Here is an 18,403-nt window from a genome sequence, read left to right on the forward strand (position 1 = left end):
AAACAAAAACTTTATTTTGGATGCAATTAATCACAAATTATCGTTTGACAACACTAGTTTCTATACATTTGCCATCAAGCCACTACAACCAAAAAAGTACTGTTCTCATTTATACTGTTCTTTCTCTTTTATATATATATATACTATATATATATATATATATATATATATATATATATATATATATATATATATATATAATTAATCCATTAAATAATATTACCAAATAACTTTTTTTGTATATATATATATATATATATACAATAAAAAAAAATTATAAATTTTTTTTATTGTATATTGTTTTATTTTATAAAGATGTACATTACCATACAAATAGTTTTGTCAGGATTTTATGAACACAAAAACTTAAATTTAGCTTTACATATTACAAAACATTTCTGACAGCTTCTGTTCCATGCATTAAAAAAAAAAAAGGAAAGGAAAAAGAAGTGGACCTTTTAGATGTACAGGTGAAACACTGCCTATTCATTTAGTTCACCAGACATTTTAGGTCCTTCACTCACATAAATAGGAAACATGATACTTAGCTGCTGATTTTCTGTAATTAGTATGTATCCTCATTTCTGTGTCTCTCTTTCTGTAGATCTAATCAAGGAGGTGTTGAGCCTGGATGAGGAGATTCAGAAGTTGGCAGCTGAGCTGTATCAGCAGAAGAGTGTTCTCATCATGGGCCGAGGATACCACTACGCCACCTGCCTGGAGGGAGCTTTGGTTAGTCCTCTCACCCATCTAGCACTCACTCCCCTCCTTCCTCTGTTTCAAGCCTCCTTAAACCATGTGATAACTTTGTGGAAATAACAGACCCACATTTAAGTCATAATAGCTCTCAAATTTCTCATTTTAGCTCTCATCATAGCTCTCAAAAGATTGGGAAATATTCTTCAAAAATGCAGAATATGATCCCTTTTTAACACCTTACATTTTGTAAGATTGCATTTTTTTTGTTAAAAATTCAAATATTCATATACTGTATATGTCAAACTTTTGAAGTGATTTTTGGATGAACTTTCCCTTTAACAGAGTCTCTCAGGCATCCCTCTATTTCTGATTTGAGGGTAATTTACACTGATTAAAACTAGGGCTGGGCGATTATTTACATTTTTTTTTTATTTTATCGATTAATTCGAATTTAATGTTTTGCCACGATTTTATTTTTTAGAAATCAATGAATTGCGATTTTGAGTAGAAATATTACCAAACGTCAGAATTAGACACTTTTGAGCGCAACAGTCAAACAAACAAAAAAACCCTGTAAAGAACTACTACTTTAAGTCTGATATTTCATGTTTATATCATGGTGACAGGCTGAAAGCTGCTGTTCGTTGTTTTCACAGAACATTTATTGTTAATAGTCTACTGGTGTTATACCTTCAGAAGTCAGAAGGAGCTTTATTAACAAGTAGGCCTATGTTTACACAGACAAGGAATTTGACTTGGTGACAGGAGCGTCCAGTTCAGAAGAACGTATGGAAATAGTGCAAACTAGTGCAGCAGACATAGGAATTACACAGTAGAGATGGCGTATAACACTAATATAAGAAAAACTGAAAATTAAATAATGCACTATATACAGAAGCAGAAATATAGATAAATGTAACCGTTTAAATGAATGTACAGATATATTTACAAGTGTGCAGTTTGCAAAGGTACAATTTTTGGATTGTATGTATAAAGTCAGTCATTTTGAATTTGTATTACATTGTTGAGATTTTTTTTAAAACCATTTTCATTGTAGCCTATTTCTAAACATATAACATGTATAAGACAAGTTTGTACAGGATGTAGTTGTAGTTCATGTATCTTTTTGCAAAGATATTTAACTAGTGATTTGTTTGATTTGTAACATTTACATCATGTTGACAACATGTGTGCTGCACTTGGAATATAATTTTCTTTAACTAGAAAAATAAACTAAGTTTCTTTAACTAGGTTAATAAAGAAAAAGTTATTTGAATCCTGTTGTAGTTACATTTTTAAGTTGACTAGTTAAAATCGTAAACAATCGTCAAACATTCTGAAAAAATCTAGATTTTATTTTTTTGCCAAATCGCCCAGCCCTAATTGAAACCATGCTGTTTCACATTCAAGAATGAGTAGACCTGTACATCCGAGTCTTCCAGGAAAGTAAGAGCAAGGGAGAAAATGAGAATCTTAACTGATGAACTTCAGAATTTTCCAGAAGTTTGGCCTCGATTAGCCTAACCACAAATAAACCGAGGAAGCAGTTTGACTGTTAAGAAAACCCCCCCACATACACTGGAAGTGAGGATGAATCTATCACTGAGGCATTAGCAAGCCCTGACCACAAAAATGAACATATGTACTTTGTTAGATATTTTTTTTTACTATCACTTTGACACATTTGTCAATACTTGGGTCACTTTTGTCACACAGTGAGCACAACAGCAGTCTATGCGGGAGAAACTGTGGATCATTTGTCATTGCTTTGGCACAAAATGATTTCAATGATCTTTCTAATTACATGAATTCTTTTCTCACTCAGACTCAAACGCCACCAAAACTCTATTCACCTACAGGCCAATTTGCACGTTTACATACTGTTAAACCTAAGCTCAAAACATAATACAACAGTGAATAAAACAGCAATTTGCTACAATTCCACAATAATACATTGAAATATATTCTGAATCTAAAAAAATGAAATACTATCAAAATCGTTAATTTAACTGAACAGCTACACAGTTAATATATTGACTGTTTATTAGTGCTTATAAAGCGCACATTCTGCATGAGAATATTCTACATCTCTAATCATACCCCATACCTAAACTTAACAGCTGACAAAAGTCATATATTGGTTTGGTAATAACGAGAATTGGAACTTGAAATAATGTGTGACTGTTTTTTAGTTTTGGTTTTGCTTTGCTTTGCTGTGCTTTTGCTTGTACTTTTTGTCTTTGCTTTTACTTTTACTTTGTCTTTGCTTTTACTTTTACTTTTTGTCTTTGCTTTTACTTTTACTTTTTGTCTTTGCTTTGTTTGCCTTGCTATGCCTTTTTATTTTGCCTATTTTCTTTTTACTTTTTTGTTTTACTGTGCTTTTTTCTGTTTTATTTGTATTTTGTTTAATAGTTCCCATTTAGTCTGTCTTCCCATGTTAAAACTTGTGTTTGTGGGTCATTTAGAAAATTAAGGAGATCACGTACATGCATTCAGAGGGGATTTTGGCTGGAGAGCTGAAGCACGGGCCGCTGGCTCTAGTGGACAAACTCATGCCTGTCATCATGATCATCATGAGAGACCACACATACACCAAGTGCCAGAATGCACTGCAGCAGGTCGTGGCGAGACAGGTAAGAGCCATTCAAATGTTTGCATTTACCATTACTAGATTTGCATGTCCTGAAGGTAATGCTACTGCTTGTAAGATATAAAATAGTTTAAAAATCAGTGGTTCAGTGATTAGAGATGCTGTAAATCAAGTAGCAGACCATTCACAATTCAGTATGCCAAAAACACACAAGGATAGATTGAATTAAAAGCTTGCTGTATAAAAATGCTATTTTTCCTCTGTTTAAGAGGATGTGGTTATGTTGCTGTTGTAGGGCCGTCCGATCGTGATCTGTGATAAGGAGGACTATGAGACCATCAAAAACTCCAGCCGCACCATCAAAGTGCCTCACAGTGTGGACTGTCTGCAGGGAATCCTCAGCGTCATCCCGCTACAGCTGCTGTCCTTCCACCTCGCTGTGCTCCGCGGATACGACGTGAGGCTCTTCTACACTCACTTTCATCTCGCCTCCTGAGAAATAAAATGCTATTATTGAGCAATGACACATTAAATCAATCAAAAATGACAGGAAAGACTTTAATTGCTACACAAGTTATTTTAAATGTTCTAAATTTAAAAAGTATTACTTTTTTTTTTTACTATCACTTTGACACATTTGTCAATACTTGGGTCACTTTTGTCACACAGTGAGCACAACAGCAGTCTATGCGGGAGAAACTGTGGATCATTTGTCATTGCTTTGGCACAAAATGATTTCAATGATCTTTCTAATTACATGAATTCTTTTCTCACTCAGACTCAAACGCCACCAAAACTCTATTCACCTACAGGCCAATTTGCACGTTTACATACTGTTAAACCTAAGCTCAAAACATAATACAACAGTGAATAAAACAGCAATTTGCTACAATTCCACAATAATACATTGAAATATATTCTGAATCTAAAAAAATGAAATACTATCAAAATCGTTAATTTAACTGAACAGCTACACAGTTAGACATTTAATAACTTTACAAATTATTCCTAATTTGTCTCCTTTTGTAGATATGGTAATTTAAACATGGACTATGTAAACATGGACTATGTAATATATATTGCAGTGAGTTCTAAACAAGTAAGAAAGGTGTCATTCTTGTTTTGTAATGAAATTTTACAAAAGTACTACCTGATGTTAGTGTTTTTAGGTCATTGCTTTTGTTGGCTGACAATCTTTGTTAGTGCTATGGAAGAATGGGTTGATTTGAGACATGTATGAAGTGTTTTGTTAGTTTTAGTGCATTATGAATGTGCAGTTAACTGCTGTGCCAAGATGAAAGCTGTTTAGGAGAACTATGTGAAGAGTTTTGAAAAAGGGACCCAAGTATTGAGAAGTGTGTCCTAACTAGGGATGCATCGATCCTATACTCCGTATCGGTATCGGCTCCGATACTGGCATTTTCTGCCGGATCGGGTATCGGTCAGACGAGACCGATCCAAATCCCATATTGTGCGTATACTATTGTGTTATTGTTAAGCCCCACGAAAGCACAAAAAAACAGTATAACGCACCATGAAGTCAAAGTCCAGGTGTTCTGAAGCCGTTCCATAGTTTAATGTGAGGTACAGATGAATATTTAAGTCGTTAAATTCAAGTTCACGTAAACTTTTCTCTCCGCTGCGGCTGCCTGCCATCCTCCATTCAGCATTCAAACTGCGGGGTCACGTTTGGTTATGACAGTCAAGACGATGATACAAGAGTGCACAATAACTGCAGGGATTAAAGTTCCGTCGCTACGACGGATTTCCGTCAGTTCACAAAGACAGTCACTTGCTTCATTCCTGAATGATTCAGCCGTTCAAACGAATCAATTGAATGAATGATTCAGTGATAAAATCAGTGACTTGCCGCCACCTGCTGGCGGATTTAGTTTCATTTTTAGCATATAATTTCAGTTATTAAAACGGAACTTTAATCCCTGCAGTTATTGTGCACTTTTGTGTTTACCAAGCAGCGCTAAACTTATGAACTTTAATATGCATTATACAGAGGCAAGAGGAAAAGAAAAAATACCATCTACACTTTTCTAAAGACAGTAAGTTCCCCTCAGACATACATTCATATAAACTCCTACCCCTAATTGAATCGCGATTTGTTTAGCATCTCAACCGATTTGAATCGTCACGTATTTGAATCGATTTTCAACCGGCTCACAGTTATTCGTTACATCCCTAGTAATCACTTTAATGTAGCTTGCTCCAACAGTTGTACACTGAAGCAGTTCCGGGAGGATGACGTATGAGGTCGGAGAAACTGTGGATCATTTGTCATTGCTTTGGCACAAAATGATTTCAATGATCTTTCTAATTACATGAATTCTTTTCTCACTCAGACTCAAACGCCACCAAAACTCTATTCACCTACAGGCCAATTTGCACGTTTACATACTGTTAAACCTAAGCTCAAAACATAATACAACAGTGAATAAAACAGCAATTTGCTACAATTCCACAATAATACATTGAAATATATTCTGAATCTAAAAAAATGAAATACTATCAAAATCGTTAATTTAACTGAACAGCTACACAGTTAGACATTTAATAACTTTACAAAGTATTCCTAATTTGTCTCCTTTTGTAGATATGGTAATTTAAACATGGACTATGTAAACATGGACTATGTAATATATATTGCAGTGAGTTCTAAACAAGTAAGAAAGGTGTCATTCTTGTTTTGTAATGAAATTTTACAAAAGTACTACCTGATGTTAGTGTTTTGTTAGGAAGCAAGTTTCCTTACTTTAGCAAAGGAAAGCCAGTCTCCTCTTGGCTTATATTTCTTTCTCATCTGTTTGCTTTCACTTAAGACCTAAATTACTGTGTTTATGAGGATACTTGCAAAGATGGGCAATTTGACACATTCAAGTGTGTGTATTTTACCGTTCAAGGCCTATAAAGCAGCAAAAATATCTCTAAAATAAAAAATTGTTTCATGTTCAGTACATATTATGCCAAATTACTTAGTGCGTTGTTTTTATTAATTTTTTTTAATTTTTTTTTTATTGCTCTATACAGGTTGATTGCCCAAGAAACCTGGCCAAGTCTGTGACTGTTGAGTAATTGCTTCCTGATCGATGCCTCAAACACACACACACACACAAACACACACAAAGTACAGACTATCAAAGACATGAAGACAATTGAAGAGAGGGTTTTATACATGCCAGCTTTCTTGATCCTAAATAACCTGAAGTGTACCTCCATATACCTGTATCTCATCTCAGAGCATGATTTTGGAAGTTTCATATCGTTGCTGTTAACTGGAATGTATGTGTGTGTGTGTGTGTGTGTGTGTGTGTGGTGGAGTATGGGGTGGCGGTATAAGAGCTGCACTCGTAACTCAATGTCACTTGATGCGGCCTTTAATGCGTTCATCTTATGGCTTTTTATTGTTTGCTTGCTCTGTTTGAAATATTAGTTTGACCCAGAAAGACTTCTAGATGCTTCTCATCGAAAACAAACAAGCATTTGTGTAGCAAAGATAAGTGACACGAGCCTCATTAACTCTCCATTAGCTGTTCTCCTTATGAAAAACCCCACAATTCTAGTGATATGTGGCACTAAAACAAAACTGTGAATCAGTGTTTTGTGGTAGTTTGCACAATGTTTTGTTTATCCAGTTTGCTGCTATTTAAGGGGATGTACTTGTTACCGATGAGCTTTTTTTTTTTAATCATCTGGAATTTCATATCCATGTTGATTTCCATAGTTAAGCTTCTGAGGCCCGGAAGAGCTTTGATACAATGACACTTATTCAAATTAGTATTCATTGAAATGATGCTGATGTTCACTAGAGTTTGATCATGTCTTCTCAATACATTGCTTTGAGACTTTAATGCATAATTTGAACGGTTTATAATATTGGTGGGGTAATAGTTTACAATACGGTTCAATACTTAAGATGTTTAAAACAAGAATATACATGTGTAAACGACGAATAGTAGTATATTTATCAATTAAAATTAACCTAGACGCACACATAAATGCATTAATTAATGCAAATAACTAATGATAAATAAACTAAGATTTTCATTCTTGTTGCAAAGAACTGAATGAAAACCTGCCAGAAAACAAGGTAAAATATCAAGGTTACAGTCAGGTTCAATGACTACAATCCCCTGTCATCTACATGAAGGGTCAAATATGAAGTGAATGTATTATCTGATGAAGTTTCTATGTGCTTTTGCCAAATTGGGTCACAGAATTGGTCCCGTTTGGTTTGATGTAGCACAAGGAGATCTACTGGTATGTTAAACGTCAACCATTTGGAAATGAAATGTTTACATGAAGAGAACGGGATGCTTGGATATTGCATTTTGAAGCATCACCTTTGCTTCCCACAGAAAGTCAGTTCTGGACGTTTTGAACCCGAGTAGTGATTGTAGTGAATCACTGCAGTACTGTGCCTGTAGTTACTGTACGAGTACCGCATTTATAATAATCAGTTACTGAGCTTCATCTGAAGGTACACTTGTGTACTTGACAAATGCATGAACTTTTTGGCTTCCGTTCTTCAGTTCCTTTGTTGTAGAGAATTCAGAGGCCTTTTGGTGAGTGTCTCTGGTTTACAGTAGTGCTGCCAAATAGAGCCTGCCCCATACAGCGCCACCGACAGTTAGGATTGTTTCCATGGGACCATTTTGTTGTCTTTTGTCTTTCTCTTATGTTTGTTTTTATTTGGTATGGAAGGGTTATATTTTATATACTACTGTATTTGCAATTAAAATGCTTATGCACTTCCTTTGACCCAAAAATTGTGATTCTTAAATTTTCTTTTTTCCGTTTTGTTGTGCATAAGATCAACATGAATCAAGATCTGAATCTTTTGTTCAAAGCACCAGATGGGCTTGATGAACCAAAAATATCTACTATTAATGGCATGTAACCAAAGGTTGAAGAAGGCTCGTATGGGGCAATAGCTCTGAAGGTACTATTCTAGTCCTGTGCTTATATTTTGGAAGTGATTAAGTTATGTAACTCATGGAAAGGGTTTTAAATATTTCACAGGCTAATATACTAGTACGGTAATATACTATACTACTACATTGCTCTTAGGTCAGTGGCACACTGAACTGCTTTACAATAGCGTCTTAAGTAAGTGTAGCTTTATCATTTCATCTTGAAGGTTTGTGTGGTAGGTAGTTATTTTATTTATTTTTTTAACAGATCAGTTCTGCCATCCACATCCAGCAAAAGGATGTCCAGCATCAAGGCCTTAATCACTGTTGTGTGTGTGTGTGTGTGTGTGTGTGTAGGATTCACAGTTGTGATGAAAAGAGTTAATAAAACATTTAGTCTTTCTCACTCTCTGGTTGCTTTCATTCAACTTTGGCCAAGTTGTACAGTGAAGAAATGCTTTGTTGGAATAGGATACAAAATAGGGCATGAAACTCCTTCAGAAGTTTTCTTTCTCTCAGCAAACGGCCAGTGAATGGAGGTGCTTGTCCTCGTGTTAAAATTAAACAAAATATTATGTGAGCCTTTTTTTTTTTCTTTTTTTTTCCCCCGCAGGCAATTCACAGAACAAAAAAAACACTTTAAAATATATGCATTTCAAATTTAGCCTATTACTTTTAGACTAGCTAGATGGGGAATTTTATTGAAAAAAAAATTACAATATTTATAGAAACCAAGTCAGTTTTAACCATTTTAAAAATTTGTTTAAAAAAAAAAAAACGGAAAAGGAACACAATTTTCTTCTCATGCTATAGAAAGTGTCCAAATGATGTTACTTCATAGCTGTCACGATTTTATGGGATGTCACATTTTCTGTAATATTTCAAAATCATGGGGTTATCTGAGTTAATGCTATGCTAAATTTCATCTAAATGGAATGATTTCTGTACTTATGAGTAGGCCTACTTGTTACACACTAATAAATTATGGTTTCTCTGTAAAATATATCAAAAAGCAGTCGTGAAAACAGCTTGTCAATATTACTTTAGGTTTAGACTAAGATCTTACTGTTATAACCATGTAATCGCAAGTGGGCCCACCGGTGGACCAGTGTCTTAAAGAACCATTTTCCACTAGAAAGAAGCTTTTGTGCATTGCAATGACATTTACACAAACATGGAGATCTCCCACGCCACTGAAGCCATAGACTCGCACTATTTTCCGCTCCTTTGATGCCAAATAGTACCCAGAGTTTTGATGGTCTGAGCGGTGTTGTTCTTCAAGAGCAGGAAAACATTTAAGCTCTGACTCTTGGCAGTGTGGATGGATTGGAGGTTGTTGATGACTGGATTGCTTTATTGGCCAGAGCAGGAAGTGGGTCAGGGGGTTGCCCTTTAAGTAATAATTCATTAAAATCAGCAGGGAGACTATAATAATGGAAAACCTTTTCTGTGAGACCAATTTTGGCCTATCAAAATGTTTCCGAAATTGTGTTCAACAATGTTTCTGTGGTAACCACATTAAACTTGTGTATTATCACAAGACTGCCGACTGTGATATTTAGTTTTTACAATCAAGATGTTAATAACTTGCATTTCAGACCATATTTGGTCAGATAGTTTGTATAGTTCTTTTCTCTCTCTATGCCAAAGGTTCCAAAACAAGCCAAAGCATTCATTTGTGTTTGTCATTAACTGTAGTAATCGAATTACAAGTACTTATATTTTTGGAATCTGATTATGTAATCCAGATGACATGTAATCAGTTACTACCCAGCACTGCTCACAGATGTGTGCGTGTGTGGTTAGACAATGTATTTGACATTAATAACTGTAGGGAAAATCAAAGAGGTAAAGAGGAGAAGGAATGATAGGATAAGAGTGAAGAGAAGAGATAAAACATGAATATCAGGGTCAAAGGCCGAGAGAGACTGAGTTGAACGATCACCAACTATACAAATCATCAGTCGATTTTCGTAATCGATCCGAACACAAAACGGGTCACACAGGTCTCATGCACTGTAAAAAAGGACCGGGAATTTAACGGTAAAAGACTATAAAAATGCTACAGTAAAAACCTGTTAAATGGTTAACGGTAAATTCCCCTACTATATACGGTGAAAAACTGTATTGGACATTACATGTATTGGACATTACATGTATTGGACATAAATTTTACGGTAGTATACCGTTTTTGGAAGTAAAAAAAGACCGTATAATTTACAGTGAATAACCGTAAATTGACATTCCCAGAATTCCCTGCATTACATTTCAAATTTGATGTTTTTTTGTTGAAATGTTTCTTCTTAGTTTTTTCTTATCAGTTTTGTATATTAGGGTTGTGTGTTACACCTAATGTTGTTAAATGAATGTTTATTGCATTATTTCAGTTTCATGTGTGTTACCCTGATGGTGTTTAGTGTTTGTGTGAATGACACTGTGCAGCTTCTATATATGTTATTATTTAAAAGCTGCTTGTGATGGGCTTTGGTTCATCATGTGACTTTCTCATCACCTCCTGCATTTGGTGGTTATCAGTGTATTACAAAGCTACAAAACAGATTTCAGTACTTCAATAGGTTGGTATATTAACATTTATATCAGTTAATGAAATTACGGTATTTAACTGTAAATTTAAGTTAAAACCTAAAACGTAGCAACCATATTTTTTACGGCAAAATTCCGGCAACCACAGCTGCCGTTTTTTTACCGTAAATTTTACGGAATTTTTTTTTTTACGGTGTGGGTTCCTCCGCTCTGCTGGAGAAAATGCATCCTAATCCCAGTTTATTTTTCCAGCAGAGTTTAATTTGCTTATCTTTGGCTGCGCTTGAAACATTTCATGCCAGACCTTGCTGAGCTTGTGCTTGTGACACTGGATAAAACTGCCTTTTGAAAACTTCTTTTGAAATTGAGGACATCTATGATGGTGAGAGTGGTTTATAGTCTCAGTCTCATGAGACGGCAGCTTTCTGTACGCATGTTGACAGAGCGGCTGCACCTGGTCTAAAGGGGATTAGTTAAGCAGAGATGGCTGAGCTGATAAAAACAACACAGGCCAAGGAAGAAATCAATTGTAACATTTTTGTTATTTCTTTTAGCAGATTTAAGATCTGAAGAAGTTGGTATAACCAAATTGTGCAGAAATCCAAGTAACCTATGACATTTCTTTTTTTCAAAACTGGTCAAAATGTTGCCAACCCTGTGATTATACAGTAAAAATGAATGTTACGAGGTTGAAAATCAGCACAAGAGTGTCTAATAAATGTCCAGGGCTGGGTAGATTACTTACAAATTGTAGTCCATTACAGATTACATCATGAAAGTTGTATTTAATAACGTAATCCAAGTTACTTGTTTTAGGGAACGTATTCAGATTACTTTTAAATGACTTTTTACCTAACTTGGTTTAAACGTAACATTAAATGTACTTTATTGATATAAACCATTTTATTTGATATCAACATCATGAAGCGCATTAACCATTATATTTCATCAGGGTTTTCCTAACTGGGGTTTGACAAGAATTCAGTCATAAAAATGTAAGATAGAAACGAATGATTTTAAAACAAAAATCAAAATAAAATGAACATTAAAAATAGAAATAATTTGTTTACCTGCACGTCAATGTGACCATTAACCGACACCAGAGAACTGTGAATATGCAAAAGTATTTAGTACTCAATTTTTGGAATATGATTTCGTAATCCAGATTACATGTAATCCGTGACTATCAGCACTGTAAATGTCCTTTAAAATATCATCCCATGACACATTATTTACGGTCAGTTTCTTGTGATTCATGCCAAGAATGAAATTTGTTTGTAAATGAGATTTTCCCACCTGTAACAGAGTTGAACTCGTGCCAATTTGGTAACACTTAATTTTAAAGTGTCCTTGTTACACATGTCACACATACTTACTATTATAATAAATTATGCATAATTACATGCAAGTAATCCTAACCATATAGTAAGTACACGTAGTTAATTAATATTACTCAGTATTTATGTTAATATGTATTAATATTAAATGTGTAACTACACTGTAACAAGGACACCTTAAAATAAAGTGTAATCGACATTATATAATAAAGACTGTAGGAGAATGTTATTCTTTTCGAACCATCTGGTCACAATTTTCGACAAACCATTATTTTTAAAGGGGGCAATGTCACAGTATAACAGGGTTGAACAAAAAGACTTTAGGGCAAAGATTCTCAACACCCATTAAACGCATGCAAACAGGAAAACCAATATGACTTTTATGACAACATTTTATTTCAAAACAAAAGAACAGTTAAAAAACAAACAATGTAGTCATGATCCGAGTCATTTAGAGAATGATTCATTTACATGATTCCTTTGAAAAGCATATAAGATTTAATATGGACATATATGATTTCTCTGATGTTAATTACCCATAAAACCTTCATCAAAACAGGGTTTGGGAGTCATATAAACACAACATTGGCATCATAGTGGCACTGCAATAACTTAGACTCGACAGAAAATGACAAGGGCTCTTTAGAAGCAAAGGATTGTGGAAATTGACACTGTGGTCTATTATGCCAATATTATATACAACATGTAATTATGAACAAACACAAACTCATCTATCAAATGTGTTGGATTCAGGCTTTGGCAAAACTCCGTTCCAATGTGAAAAGCTATTTGTAATCTTCTGCTGTGGTTATTCATGGTGGATAAAAAGCAGAGGCTGTAAGAACTCCTGCAGGGAGATCTTCTTTTGCTTCTGCATTATTCAAAATCTCAGTCATGCCTCAATAATATAAAAAACACACAAACAAAAAAAGAAAACCTTATATAAAAAAATCTACACTGGGATACATAGATTTATACATACAGCATGTGTAATGTATGATCATTTGTACTACATTTTTTAATAATGCACCCAATTACCTTTACAACTGTGACATGTGCAAAGTAAGGTGACGTTGCTTAGTTTACATACATTTCAGATTTTTCTCTGATGTTTCAAGTCCGTGCCCATAAACACCTTAGTCTCTTCAACATACTGTACGTCATCCTAAAGAAACGGGTCAGCCAAAAAAGACACATATTGAGTGAAAAGTTCATCATCATTGAATGATAACAGAATTTCTATTTTTGGATGAACTATTCCTTTAATTCATTGTGGTCTGGTACTTTGTAAATAAATTCAAAGACCAAAAAGCAACATGCTCCCCATCCTTATCAAAGCCACTGAAATCACTGTTGCACAAATAAATGTCAATTACCTGAACAAGCAACAGCCTTCGTATGGCAAGCCATTTTATCAAAAACATGAAATGGTTGAATTTTGCAAATACATTTCGTTTTTGAAAGAAAACCTTTTCATCAAACACAACTGAGTCTCATTTACTTACTGCAGGAACAGACATTTTCATGCAGAAATCGTGATATCCTCAGCATATTCTTTACAATAAATTTATAAATAAATTTACAATAAAATGTTGAACCAACTAAAATCACATGTCTACTTCCATAGAGTGCATTTGTGCCCATTCAGCAGCTCTGGGTCCCAAAGTATTTTTCCCATTCATTCTTTTTCCATAGGGATCCAAAATAAACGTTTTTATTTACATAATATATGTGTGTGTACTGTGTATGTTTATTATGTATATATAAATACACACACATGAATGTATATATTTAAGAAAAATATGTTATGTTTATATTTACATATAATATAATTTATGAATATAAATATATACATTTTTCGAAATATATACTGAATGTGTGTGAAGTTTTTGTTTACATAATATATGTGTGTGTGTACTATGTACATATTCATAATAAATGTACATAGTACACACACATATATTATGTAAACAAAAACTTTAATTTTGGATGTGATTAATCGCGATTAATTGTTCGACAGCACAAGTTTCCATACAAAGTTGTGAATTTAACTTATGTGCAAAATTGGAATATCACCTAAAACATTCGCGAATAAAGTGAGTTTCAATCCAGTTGTCATTGCATGTCATTTTTGATGTGCATTACAGAATTAATTTTGTAAATGTGTTTCCATCATAATTTATGTGCATGTTTTCTTATTAGAAAAAAAATTTATCCGATTTAGTTGAGCTCATAGGTTTTTTATGTGCATTTTAGAATTTAGGCATATCTTGGCATTTCCATTCAGAATTTTGTTTTGTTTGTTTGTTTTTTGCCGATAATGCACATAAAAGTAGGTGGATGGAAACATTGGTAATGAATGCTGTTTTTCTTCCAGAACCCAACTGTTGTGCTCTATTCTACATCAAACCCTTATATAGAGATTGGTGTGTTTATGCAAATTAGTAACCAAGGGTATGCGGTCTTTCCACATTAGAAAGTTAAAAACCAATTCATGTGCATGGTTACATTTTTTTTCTGTCTGTATAAGTGTGTATAAACCCATGCAATGTTTAGTAAATGAGACCCAATGTTTAGTTTTTGCCACTTAATAAAGATGACCTGTATATGGTGACGCTTGTCAAAAACGTGCATATATTTTCTCAATCGCTTTGAATGAGAAAGCTCCCAAAAAGTTACTCCTCTTTCCTCTTTTATGGAAATCTCCTTCATGAGATGGTCCCATGTGCATACAATTGTGAAACATCCATGAATCCATTAATGGAACCAGCCACTTCCATTCTCAAAGCTTGGTTAAACTCACAAATGGCGCCTGCTGAGAAGCTCTGTAGGTGAATTTTCCATTTCTTTGCGATGCCTGGTGTGTGTGATTCTGAGTGTTGCTCTCTGCAGAGTTTCATGGTGGCTTGTGTTCCATTTCATTGTTCTATCAGAGGAGCAAATGCCCTTGATGCCACAGGTGAGTCTTTGTATCGAGTTTTATTGCGTTAGGCCACACAGCAACGGAATTTTGAGGAGGATATGGAACATTTATATTTCCTGTTTACTTCCAGTCCTCAGTAGTCCACTCAGATGTGCCGCATTACACACAAGGCCGAGGAGGTGGGCGATCTGGAGGAGGAGCTCTTTCTGGAGGCGGGGCTTGAGGGGGTGGGGGCAGCGAGGCAGGAGGGGATGGTGGAAGAGATGTGGGCGGAGAAAAGTAGAGAGTGTTAGGAGACGAAGACCAGATGGGGGGCGGAGAATAGGATGGAGGAGGAGTAATGGGTGGAGAAGGGTTGATGGCATGAGGTGGGGGCGTAGAAGGTGCCGGGGGAAAGCCGGAGGACAGAGAGGCAGGTGGACTGTGTGGAGGAGGGGGCAGCTGGCCCTGAGGAGGGGGCGGGCTGAGGGTGCATGGAGGGGTGTAGATAGGTGAAGAATGGTGGTTGTAGGATGGATAGCGTGGAGGAGGACTAGACTTGATGCGAGTGAAGTTCATACAGCGACCCTGAGAGAGAAAGACACAACAAATTATTTCAGACATAATATTTTTTGGAAGAAAATATGCTGCAATGTTTTCCCGCTGTCAAGGTGTTGCTATGTGGCAGCTGACAGGTGTTCTCGGTCATTGTCAAGTTGTTGCTATACAGTGGGTAGCATGTTATGAGTGGTTTTTAGCATGTTACCATGCAGTTGCCGAACATATCCACAAACTTATAGAAAATAACCAAAACAATCCAAGGTTTCTATTTAGCACAGTGGCTAGATTAACAAATAACCAGACGCCACCCGATCTAAATATTCCCTCACAGTTTAATAGTAATGACTTTATGAATTTCTTTGCTGATAAAATAGATACCATCAGAAATACAATAACAAATGTAGATTCTACAGCGTCTAATACTTCAACTTCATTCATCACACTCAAAGATAAACTGCAATGCTTTACAACTATAGGACAGGAAGAGCTCAATAAACTTATCACTGCATCTAAACCAACAATATGCCTGTTAGATCCTGACACAAATGTTAGACACAAATATCCTTTATGTATTTAATCCCATTCTATTAACCAATGTATTTGCGTCTGACCTTCGATGATCCAGTTCAACCGTACTAATAAGCAACAATTACTCTAGACAAACATTTGTGTGTCTTTTTTTTATTGCTGAAGTGTGTTGAAATTTCTTCTTCTGCATTCTACTGTACGGACATAAATTTATATTTCCTTCAGCCTGAGGCTTATTCATTTCAATTTTGGTGTGAAAAGGCTTATATATTTGCCAAAAATATAACTATAACTTATTTAAGTAACGTAACGCATTACTTTCCATAAAAAGTAACGTACTTAGTTACTTTTTTATGGAGTAATGCAATATTGTAATGCATTACTTTTAACAGTAACTTTCCCCAACACTGGTACCTAGGATAGCAAAGTCCACTAAAGGAGGTAGAGCTTTTTCGCACGATTTGATTGCATCATATAATAATTGCTTTTAATAGTGTTCATCGTCTGTTTGATTACGTCTTTAGTTGATTTTCCGTGCATTTCTGCCATATGTACATTAACTGACAGTCACCACTGATAAGCTACCACTAAATATTGTAGAAACTTAATTTTCTGTAAAGTTGCTTTGCAACGATTTGTATCGTGAAAAGCGCTATACAAAATAAACTTGAATTGAATTGAGTTGCTACAGTTTTTGGCGTTGTTGCCAGGATGTTGCTATGTAGTGGCTGTTGTTAGGCTGCTGTGGGTGGTTGCCAGGGTCTTGCTATGTTGTAGCTAAAAAGTTTTGAGTAGTTTTTAGCATATTGCCGGAGTAACATGTTTTGTGAGTTTTTTTTTTTTTACCGTGTTGCCATGTATTTGCTAAGGTGGTTGTCAGGACATTGCTCTGCATTGCTAACATATTCTAATAAGTTTTTAGCATGTTGCTGCGAAGTTGCTAAGGTGACTAAAATGTTCTGAGTGGCTTTTGGCAATGCAGTTGCTACAGTGTTCTAGGTGACTGTCAGGTTGTTGCTTTGCAGCGTTATTGTATTCTTTGGGGTTTTAGCATGTTGCTATGCATTTGCTAAGATGTCATGGATAGTTGTCAGGGTGTTGCTACTTATGCAGTGGCTAACATGTTGCAGTTGCTAGGGTGTTCTGCACTAAGGCATTGCTATGTGGTTTATAACATGTTCTGAGTGATGTTTAGCATGTTTCGATGAAACCACTACAGCTTTATGGTAAACGGAAACTCTCAGAGCTCGCAAAATACCCGTAACATTTACCGGCAAAACAGCTTTCATGGAATCATTCATTTTGCATTAGAAAACTAACTCAGAGATTGAGAGGAATTCAACCTCGGCAGTCAAACTCTAAAAAAACTTGTTTGTTGTTTTGTTGCCATCATGTAGGACAACGTGGCAGATGAGAAACGTGTGTTATGTTATTTGACTCCAGTTCAGATGCAGTGAATAAGCCAGGAGTATTAGTCTTAAATCTCTGAATGCATGTGGTTGGGCAATGGGCAGCAATCATGATGGACTTTACCGTCAATAAATAGCGTGACAAACGCACACACCGAGGCAGACTGCCATGCTGAGAGGCGTGCTGGTCTTTCTGTCTGCTGTAGCTGTAGGAAGCTATAAATGCCAGACACATTTTAATGATACACAGAGTAAAGGCTAGTTGTTGGTTGTTTACTAGAAACACTTGTGGAAAATTAGAGAACTCTGTCCCAATTTCCTGTCAACTAATAAAGAACTCCAGGTTGGCCCCAGGAAACACACACACACACACACACACACACACAGAGTGTGAGTTCATGCCGTTAAGAGCTTATAGTATGCACTGTCATTAAGATCAACAAAAGCCTGAAATGATTTGGTATGTATAGCTCTATAAGACAAATATAAGGTTACAGCGACCAACTACTCATAGAAAAACAAATGGAAGAAATCGCAATAGCAAATGTGGAGGAACAGAAGACCTGCTTTATAGTATAGTTTTAGTTAAAAGAGCCAATCACATGTTTGGTTGCCTTTGAATAGTTGGTCCTGTCAGGAATATGCAGTTTTTCACTGTGATTTAGGCTAAATAACTTTTTTTTTTTTATGCATAATTGGGTTGCCAGATTTTATTTGTAATTTCACATATTAATACATACTCTTGACAAAAAGTAGATGAGGTTTATGCCAACTTCAAAGGGACTTTGGAAGTTAAGAAGACACTTTTAATCAAACCATCTTTAAGTACACTTGTTTTAACACAATATAATTGTGCATAATTATAATAAATTGACAACCTGTCAACTTAAAAAAAAAAAAAAAAAAAA

The 18,403-nt window shown here is 35.3% G+C and overlaps 2 protein-coding genes across 2 annotated transcripts in view; one reads left to right on the forward strand and one right to left on the reverse strand.

Moving 5' to 3' along the window:
• Positions 1-7,332, forward strand: part of gfpt1 (glutamine--fructose-6-phosphate transaminase 1) — a 38,916-nt gene extending 31,584 nt beyond the window's left edge. The window contains 4 exon segments of the mRNA XM_016235241.1: positions 605-732; positions 3,168-3,335; positions 3,588-3,749; positions 6,332-7,332. Of these exon segments, the coding sequence (XP_016090727.1) occupies positions 605-732; positions 3,168-3,335; positions 3,588-3,749; positions 6,332-6,376 (503 nt within the window). The 3' untranslated portion in view covers positions 6,377-7,332.
• A 6,760-nt stretch (positions 7,333-14,092) lies between these two features.
• Positions 14,093-18,403, reverse strand: part of LOC107553121 (anthrax toxin receptor 1-like) — a 61,804-nt gene continuing 57,493 nt past the window's right edge. Inside the window, exon 18 of the mRNA XM_016235242.1 lies at positions 14,093-15,585. Coding sequence (XP_016090728.1) covers positions 15,178-15,585 — 408 coding nt within the window. The 3' untranslated portion in view covers positions 14,093-15,177. The remainder of the gene's footprint in view (positions 15,586-18,403) is intronic.

Source organism: Sinocyclocheilus grahami, unplaced genomic scaffold, assembly GCF_001515645.1.
Source record: "Sinocyclocheilus grahami isolate Dianchi unplaced genomic scaffold, SAMN03320097.WGS_v1.1 scaffold465.1, whole genome shotgun sequence".
NCBI lineage: Eukaryota > Metazoa > Chordata > Actinopteri > Cypriniformes > Cyprinidae > Sinocyclocheilus > Sinocyclocheilus grahami.